Here is a 9764-nt window from a genome sequence, read left to right as displayed (position 1 = left end):
AGGTCTTTCTCCAGTGTGAACTCTCCGGTGTTGATTGAGGCCAGAGCTTTGTCTGAAGGATTTTCCACATTCGCTACATTCATAAGGCATTTCTCCAGTGTGAATTCTCTTGTGCACAATAAGGTGAGAACTTCTGCCAAATAATTTCCCACACTGGCTGCACTTGTAAGGCTTTTCTCCAGTGTGGACCCTCCTGTGGTGAATGAGGGTAGAGATGCGGCTGAAGGATTTCCCACCTTTGCCACACTCAAAAGGCTTTGCTCCTGTGTGGACTCTCCAGTGCTGAATGAAGCTGGAGCTCTGGCTAAAGGATTTCTCACATTTGTTGCACTTATAAGGTCTTTCTCCAGTGTGTACTCTCTGGTGTTTTATGAGACTGGCGTTGTAGGTAACAGATCTCTCACATTTTCCATACTCATAAGGCTTTGCTCCTAGGTGAACTCTCTGGTGTTGATGGAGGTCAGAGATTTGGCTAAAGAATTTCCCACATTCTTCACACTTATATGGCCTTCCTCCAGCATGAGCTTGTGGATGCTGAACAAATCTGTACTTGTAGCTGACTTTTTTCCCATATTTACTACCTTCACAAAGCCCTTCTCCAGTGCAGATACTCTGGTGGCTAAGATCTTTCTCAGATTCAGCCCACTTGTAGTGTGTCTTTCCATTGTGAGAGGCCTCCCCACATTTGGTGTTGTTGTGTAGCTTCTCACTGTTCAGAGAGGCCTGGTGCTGGACAAGGTCTGGAGTTGCTGAGGGATCCTTCCCAACCTCCCCACAGGTGAAGGGCTTCCCTGGCCCTTGAAAGCTGTAGCTCTTCACAAACGAGGCCCCATCCACATCCCTCTTGAAAGGTTTCTCTCCACTGTGATGCCTCTGAGACTGGGGACGGCTTGCACTAAACCAGAAACCTGTAAAACATGCCTCATCCAAGCACTGCTGTGGTCCAGGGAGTGTTGGCTGGAGCTCAGTCAAATGCAACATGTCTCTCAAGACTGGGACACATCTCTCCCAGGGGTGAGGCTTCTGGGTGGATGGACCTGCCAGTGGAGGGCTGAGCTGTGACACTCCTCCTACAGAAACATTGTGCTCAGAAGATGCTTCCTCCTCCTTGGTTCCATGCCAACAACCTGAAATCAAGAAATGCTTATGAAATGAGTGCTGACTTAAGTGTGAGGGGGAGGACCTATAACAAATGTGCATCAGAACACGTAGAAGTGAGTTCATGAGATTACTCTGAGTATGATGGAGTTGGGGGCAGGTTGAGAAAGGGGCTACTGAGCCTCTGAAGATTACTGAATGGGAGGTCTCACCAGATGAAGGACCCAAGGATGGGTGTGCAGCACAGGGAAGAGAGGCAGGGCCTCAAACTCACTCCAGTGCCAAGAGCTTTCAGCAGGACCTTGTCAGCTGGTGACATACACCTTAACTGTGGAAGGTTGGTTGTGTCCAGGCCCATCAAAATCCACTTGGAACTGAGTAGCTGGTACTCAAGGATTATCTAAGGGCATGTGTAGGCCTCACGAAATGTCATATGTGGGTCAATATTGGAAAACACTGCAGAGGGAGCCATGGAGAGGAGCAAGTAACAAGTGGACACCAGCAAGATGGGGGCAGCAAAGGCCAGAAGTCAACAGTTCAAATGACAGTCAGCAAAGTGTCAAGTATGGGGAAGAAAAGGTAGAAACAAATTCTGGCCAGTAGCATTTATACCAAAACACTGGTGGACACAGAGCATGTTCATGGCATGATTTAAACAGAGACTTGATGTCATGCTATCTCTCAGATGCCACTCAGCAGGGCCAAGCCTCCTCTGAGACCATGCTATTATGTCCACTGTGAAAAGCAAATGGGTCTCTCCCTTAACCCCATTGTGGTAGTTCAGTTTGCATGTCAACTCGGCTGGGCCTGGTTGAGTGGCTGGGCAGCTGGTGGTAGTTATTCCCCATGAGACTGGCAATCAACTCCATGGTGGGATCTACCATAAGCAGCTGAGTAGCTGCCTTTGGGATGTGGTCTGCTTCCTGTATATAAGGAGAAGACTTAGGGATAGTGTCTAGTTTATGGCATGCTTGGACCCTGCAATGTAGCTGTGTCATTGTTCAGCAGCCTGCCATGCTCTGCCAACCTTGGGACTTACAATGGATTTAAATTAACGGTCTGCCATGTGGTTTGGTAACATTGGGACTGTGCCTTTTACTTGTCAACCATGGGCTTCTCAGCCTCAGGAGCCAGCAGCTGTCTGAGTGAAGAAACGCCTCTAGCTCCAGTGGGCTGGGAGCAGGAGGCAGAGCCAGACCCCAAGGTTGAGAGGCTTTCACACAACCCCTAGAGCCTGGCACTTTGAACTTGGACTTAAAGCCTCCAAACTGTAAGAGAATAATCTCCTGTTTCTTAAGGCCATCCCATTTGTGGTATATTCCTGCCAGAGCAGCATTAGGTAACCAGAACACCCGTCTGTATGAGGAGACCTGCAAGACACAAGTTCTAAGGGAAAGACAGGGCAGGGGTGTGGCAGCACTGCTCCAGAGCAGCTCAGCACACAACACACCACAGGACAGAAGACGAATATTACAAATAAACAGCTCAAGACAGGGTCTTGCAAGAACCGTCCATGGTCTCTGTCAGCAGTGACCATGACAGTGCCTGCAATCTGTGGCACTGTACAGGCAGGAGGAACTGCCGTCAGCTGGAAGAACAGGCAGAACCTGGAGTACAGACATGGTGTGAATGTGGGCACATCCACAGTCAGGGAGAGGACAAACAGGGTGGGATCCATTGGGCTGAAGCCAAGACTCCTGACTCCTGGACCCTTCCCTGCACACTCTCAGGTGGTGGGTGGTGGGGCTGCTTGGGAAATGCATTGTGCAGAGTTCTACACACAGCTCAGCACTGGCTCACATATGCCAGGAAAGGAGGACAGGTAGCAGAGCCCATGGTCTAGCTGGGGAAGGACAGAGGTGACTCTGGGGACAAGGAAAAAGACAGGAACCAGCTCAGGATACTGGGGGTGGTAGTATGAGGGTCTTACCCAGGGAAGCGATGATTGCAAAGTTCTCCAGCATCACATCTCGGTAGAGGATCCTTTGGGCCTCATCAAGGAGTCCCCACTCCTCCTGGGAGAAGTCAATGGCCACGTCCTCAAAGGTGACATGGTCCTGCTTGGATGGAGAGAGTTTATATCATGATTAGCTTCTCTTAGGACCCCAACTTATTCCCCCAATCCTGCATGTCACCCTGTTCACCCTGCTCTCTGAGTCTCCTCAGAGGAGACAACAGGCCCTGGTGCCATTGATGCCCTCTATTCCCTTATGGCCCCACTGACCATCTGGTCAGGCCACAGCAGAGATATGATCTAAGCTCTGAGCCTGGCATGCAAGGTTGCAGCTGTACTCCCTTGTGGCTGCCAGTTCCCTGAGGTCTCCCAGATCGTGCCTCCCAGATACAAACAAATGTGGGATTACCTTTCACCTGTAGGTCCCCAAATCCAGGGCCCTGGAACGTCAGTTCACACTTGTCTCCAGGTGCACACCACTTTTAGTCCCATACTCTCTCCCTGCTCCACACTATTTAGAACATGGCACCCAGAGAGTGCTTGGAAAATCCAAACATAATCCAGTCCTACCCTTGAACTTCAAAGGTCTCTACTATCAGCATCAGCCCCAAACACAGCCCAAATTCCCAGCTCCATTATACTCAGAATAATCTTGTGGCCTCATGAAGGCTTCCTCATCTGACTCTGCCTTAAGTGCTGCTACAACAGAAATACCACAAGAAGGGGGCTTTAACAAACAGAAATTTATTTCCTCACAGTTTAGGAGGCTAGAAATCCTAATTCAGCAGGATTGGGTCTACAGGAAGACTTGCACTGTCTGCTCTGGAAGAAGATCTCTGTCTCTTCTGAGCTTCTGTTCCTGGACAACCTTCACGTGCTTGGCATTTCTCTTCCCCCATCTCTCCTAGCTAGTTTATGTTTAATGTCTTTTATATCTGAAAAGAGATTGACTCAAGACACACCCTACATTAATCCTATCTCATTAAAATAACAAAGACAACCCATTCCCAAATGGGATTATAACCACAGGCATAGAGGTTAGGATTTACAACACATATGTCTGGGGACCATAATTCAACCCATTAATTATGTACCCTTTGGCCCCACAAACTCATGTCCTTGCCACATGCAAACACATTCACTGTATCAGATCATCCCAAAAGTCTTAAATCAACTTCAAGTCCAAAATCTCATTTTCTGAATCATCAAAATCAAATGTGGGTGAGACTTTAGGCATTGCTAAAACGGCAAGGAGGCCACATGTTCTGACCTCCTTTAACCCCACAAGAGGAAGACAGGATTACCAGCAGTAACCCAAGGCCTATTCCTGCCAGGCCAGACATGCTGCCTCCCCCCTCCAGCCCTTTCTCCAACCATTTCTCCCAAAGCACCTACCACCTCTCTCCTGGGTTCCATAATTTGCTGCAGTGGCCACATAGAGCTCACAGATTATGGGGTTTATTAGGGAAGCACCACAGGCTACAATTCAAGTTCAGGAAAAATGCTCAGTCTCTCTCCCAGCCCACTGTCCCTCAGCCAACAGTCTCTCACAGTCTCTTTCCCAGCAGTGCTGGTCCCTCGGTGTCTCACTCAGCAATGCGTGTCTCTTTCAGGAGCTCCTGTCTCTTTCAGCAGCACGTCTTCCTCAGCCAGCAATCAGAGAGAGTTCTGCCTCCAGGAGGCCTCCTTTTGAGCCCCGAAGGGTGGTCAAACTAGCCAATCACAGCATCAGAACTCTAAGCACATGAGAGAGAGTGGGAACCTCCCAGAACATTGTATTGTGCCATGCCCAACAGAAATAACCCAGGTGGATAGCTTCAGCAATCAGGAGCTCCTCAGTTGCTCATAGAAAATCCCACCTTGGAGTTTACAAAGACTTATGGGTAGAAAAGCCACACTAAGTAATTTACTACACTGCAGGCATATTCCATCCTGGGGTAAAATTCCTCTTCATCTGTGAACTCTGAAATCTAGAATACAAGTTATCTGCTTCTGGAATACAATGGTGGAATAGGTACTAGGTTGACATTTCCAGAAAGAAGGGATAGCGGGCATCAGGCAAGTCCAAAACCCAGCAGACCAAATTACATTAGTTCTCAAGGCCTGAAAATAATCCTCTCTTCTCTGAGACCAGCTGGGAAATGGCCTTGCCCTCTAGACTCTGGGTGTTGGCCATGCTCCCTGGATTCTGGGTAGAGGTCCCTTGGCCCTGGGCTTCAGCCCCACCTTCTGGGATGGCAACTCTGCTCCCTCAGCTTTAGGTGACCTCATTCTCCTGGTCCAGCTAAGTGGTGACCCAGCCCCTTGGCCCCAGTAGGTCCCATTCTTCTACACCTTTTGCATAGCAGTCCTGCCCCCTCAGCTCTGGGAAGCAGCCCCATCCCCTTGGCATACCTTAATGGAAGCTCCACACTCCAGAACCAAGCTGAATAAGAATCACCCTTTGAAACCTAGGAAAGCTGTGGCCCCAGCCTTTGAGATCCAGGAGGCCATGGCCCCATCCTTTGAAACCAAAAAGACCTGCTTCCTACGCTCCTTCCAACAATTCTGCTGATCTCTGAGCTGCTCTAGGGATGGTCCTTTCCCTTTCTTGGAGAAAAAGAAATGTAGCTCCTTTGACCTATTTCCTGCCTATAGAATTCCAAGAGGCAGACAGATTTTTTTTCCTTTTGTTCTTTCTTTGTCCCTTTCAGTGTAAGCTGATAAATTTTCTGCTGTAAGAGTTGGTTAGATCCATCAGTCACAGGCTTAATCTCTTTAACAAAACATTGTGTAGCCACACCCTTGGTGAACATTCTAGGACATGTGTTCTTAGTTTGTACAAGAGAATTTTCCACATCTTTTAAGTTCTGTTCTTATTTTGCACAGTTCATTTTCAAGTCCATCTCTTTCCTCTCACATTTTACTATAAGCAGCAGCAAGGAGAAATCACATAGCCCCTTTAAAATTTTGTTTAGAATTCTCATTAGCCAGACTTACAAATTCTCCCTTCTACCAAATATTTGAATAAAATTCAGACAAGTTATTTGCCACTGCATAAAAACCAATACCCTTCCTCCATCATCCAATCATATGTTCATCATTAAAGTCTCACCAGAAACACATTTAACATCCACATTTCTAGTAACAGTCTGTTGCTGGCACCATATATATTCTCTAAGATGATAAAGACTTTATAGTTCTCTCACTTCCTTCTGAGCCCTCAACAGAATTGCCTTTGATGTCGATAATTCTACCAACAGTTGCTTCAGGCAATTTAGGCATTTACTATTAGGCACCTTAAAACTCTTCCAGTGTCTACTCATTACTCAATTCCAAAACCTCTTCCAGGTATCTGTTAAAGCAGTACCCACTCTTCCGGTACCAGGCAAAGAAGGGAGTTACCATATTGGCTGCTGTGATTGATCCTGATAACCAAGGGGAAATCAGATTGATATTGCATAATGGAGGTAGAAAAAAAAAGAATGCATCTGGAATACAGGTGATCCCTTAGGGCACTTTATAGTACTGCCATGACCTGTGATTATCGTCAATGGAAAATTGCAGCAATCCAATTCCAACATGACTACTGATGGGTCACCACACCAAGCAAAGGACCATGACCAGCTGAGTTGCTTGCTGAGGGCAAAGGAAATACAGAATGGATGGTGGAATAAATTTGTTCTAAATACCAGTTATGACCATGTGATCAGTTCCTCGTTTTGTTATACATGTATGTGTATGTGTATACATATTTCAAGTTTATTTTGTTTTCTTCCCTCTCTTATTCCACTACTTGTAAAATGTAAGATGTAAATGGGGCTAGTATGTTTCAGTTGTATGCATGTTTCCTGTATCATGTTAAGCACAAGTATGGCTTTATAACTGCCTTTAAAGATTATGTATGATTTAAGGAGATAGGTACAGATGCCAAGGTGTCAATGGGTGGACTGTGATGGTTAACGTTATGTGTGAACTTGACTAGGCTACGATTCTCAGTGGTTTGGCAGACACCGGACTGACTGATTGCTCTTCCATAAAGTAATATAATGTAATCATTCTCCATTTTGTGATATGATATGAGCAGCCAATACATTGAAAAACAACCAGTTTTCCTGGGGGTGAAGGCTGGATCCAATATATATGGATGCTCAGCAACGTTTGCACTCTTGATGCTCCATCCTACTCACCATCCTCTGATCTCCAGTTCCTGGGACATGAGCCAGCAGTCTGCTGTCTGATGTGCTGCTTTTACATTCATCAGCCCCTCAACCACTTAAGTCAGGAGGAGGCTCCATCCTGGTGCCTAACCCATGGATTTGGGATTTGTTAGCCTCCACAACTGCAGGAGCCATTTCCTTGACTACACACATATACATACACATGCTTCACTGGTTTTGCTCCTCTGGAGAACCCAGTCTAAGAAACTGTTTCTTGCTTCAACACTACCAGATGCACACCTTCCATGTGTGCTGCACTTGCTGACACTTTACTGGTCACAACTCTCTTCTCTCCGTCTATCTCTCCTTCAAAGCCAAGTATCAGTTATCCTTCACCTCAGTCCTTATTGATTCTCACAGATGATTACTTGTGCCTTGAGCTAATCCACCAGCCTGAACAAAATACCCCAGGCCACCCCTAAGGTCACCACAAAATCCTTGTGAATCCAAAGAGCAGTGACTAAGTTCTCTACTACTCCTTCTCTTACTCTTGTGTCTCCCATAGATCTTATATGCACTCATCTCTTGGAAGTCTTGGCCATCTGCCAGAGCATCCTCTCACCTACACCCTCCCCATGGCCACTTCTCTCCCTCACCTGTGTATGTGACACACAACACCCTAACGACATGCCCAATCCAGAGACCCCATTGTTGGTCCCCTTCCTGGACTGCTATCAGCTTTACCACCATGGACTGGATTCTGCCTCCTGTAAGTTCCACCCCGGTCCATACTCTCACCACCAGCTTTTGTATCTCCATCCTTAATCCCTCACCAGAGCTCCAGACTTGTGTGTCCAGCTGTCCACTTGATGCCTCCACTCACTGCCCTCTTAAACATCCCAACTCTTAACACAGCAAAAAGAAACCTCTGATATTCCCACTCACCATCCCATCTCAACAGCTGGAGCTTCCATCCTTCCAACTGTTGAAACCAAAAACCTCGGAGTAATCCCTGCCTCCTACTTTTTCCTGTCATACTCTAAATCATGAAGTCCAGACAGCCCCACTTAAAAAAACAGATCCAAAATCTAACCATTCTCCCACGTCCACATTAATTCATCAACACTCACCTAAACTACTGAAGTAACCCCCTGCTCAGTCTTCCTGCCTGCTCTGTCACCTCACAGTCTGTTCCCCACTCTGCAGCCAGAGGGTGCCTGTTATTACCTGGATCAGATCACGCCTTGTTCTTAACTAAACTGCCCATTGCTTCCATAAGCTCCAGAATAGACACCCACCTTTTCAGGCTGCCATTCCAGGCATGACTCCTACTCCTCTGATCTCTGTTCCCACCTGAAAGAAACGAGACCTGCAGTTCCCTGAACACTCCCAGCTTAGCTTCACCTTCTAGCATTTGGACACGCTGATCCTTATGGCTCAACAACCTTTCACATCTGCCAGAAATGGGCACTTCCACATAATGCCTGGCCTGGACTCAGGACCCTGGGCTTGGGATTTCCCCAGTGTCTCCAGTCCCAAGGTCTGGAAAAATGGCAGGTGAAGAGTTCCAGGACCCCACAATCCATATGGATGGAGTTAAGATAAGTGAGCCTCAACTGTGTAGGGGAAAAACTCACTGCCATGAAGTCAGATTCAACTCATAGCGACCCCTTCTCGGGTTTCTTAGGCAGTATCACTACAGAAGTAGATTGCCCAAACTTCCTTCCAAGGAGTGGCTGGTGGGTTTGAACCACCAGCCTTCTGGTTAGCAGTCAGATGCCTTAGGCACTACGCTACCAGAGCTCCTAGGGAAAGATACAGGAAAACAGAAATATTAGAGGCAGGTGACCAAGGTGGGCTTCCATGAGCTCGGGGCTCCCTGTACCCTTGCCAGGCCCTGGAACCAGGTGACCTTGGGCTAAGAGTGTTACCCCAAGCCTCAGTCCTCAGTGCCGGTTCTTACCAGCTCTGTGACCTTGGCCTAAGGTTCAATGTTCCAATGCCCCACTGTTCTCATCACCCCAACGCCATCTGGCTCTTCCTCTCAATAGCTTCTGGAAATTTTCTCAAATCTAACTCAGATGTACCCTTCCTCTGCTCGCAACCCTCCAGGGCTCCCATTCTCGGGAGAAGAAAGGTCCAATCGCTCAGCCCGCCACCAGGTGTGACTCCTAACACTACTCCCTGCAGGCAAGAATGACCCCAGGTTTCCTGGAAGCTCCCGACTCAACAGCACCGACAAGCCTTTGCACATGCTGGTCCCTCTGCACCTAACACTCTCGTGCCAGAAATGGGGACTCCACCCAGGGCCCTCAGACTCCTGGACCCTGAAGCGCTGGCTGCAGGGCCCCGAGAAAACGTCTCTCACCCGAGGCTTTAGGATTCGGAGGTGAGGGTCGGGTAGGCAGAGGGCCCTGAGCCAGGGACGCAGCACCCACCTGCGCCAGGTCCATCAGCGCCGCCGCCGTCATCGGAACCGTGGACCGAGCGGGGCCGGGACCTGGGCACCGGCGTCCCCAGCCCAGCCCTGATGCGGGTCACCACAGGCGGCGCTGCCGCCGAGCCTCAAACCC

General features: G+C 48.2%; 1 protein-coding gene across 1 annotated transcript in view; it reads right to left on the bottom strand.

Annotated features, from left to right (window-relative positions):
- The window catches only part of LOC103211090 (zinc finger protein 154-like), a 10550-nt gene extending 888 nt beyond the window's left edge, over positions 1 to 9662 (bottom strand). Inside the window, exons 1-5 of the mRNA XM_007957009.1 lie at positions 9630 to 9662; positions 3029 to 3155; positions 1038 to 1051; positions 644 to 873; positions 2 to 412 (exon numbers count right to left, since the gene is read on the bottom strand). Of these exons, the coding sequence (XP_007955200.1) occupies positions 2 to 412; positions 644 to 873; positions 1038 to 1051; positions 3029 to 3155; positions 9630 to 9662 (815 nt within the window). The remainder of the gene's footprint in view (position 1; positions 413 to 643; positions 874 to 1037; positions 1052 to 3028; positions 3156 to 9629) is intronic.
- Positions 9663 to 9764: the final 102 nt, after the last annotated feature.

The sequence above is a fragment of the Orycteropus afer genome, unplaced genomic scaffold (assembly GCF_000298275.1).
Source record: "Orycteropus afer afer isolate SDZICR_OR568_19922 unplaced genomic scaffold, OryAfe1.0 scaffold00694, whole genome shotgun sequence".
Classification (NCBI taxonomy): Eukaryota; Metazoa; Chordata; class Mammalia; order Tubulidentata; family Orycteropodidae; genus Orycteropus; species Orycteropus afer.
The sequence above is the reverse complement of the archived record's forward strand: the minus strand, read 5'-3'. Positions and strand labels throughout refer to the sequence as shown.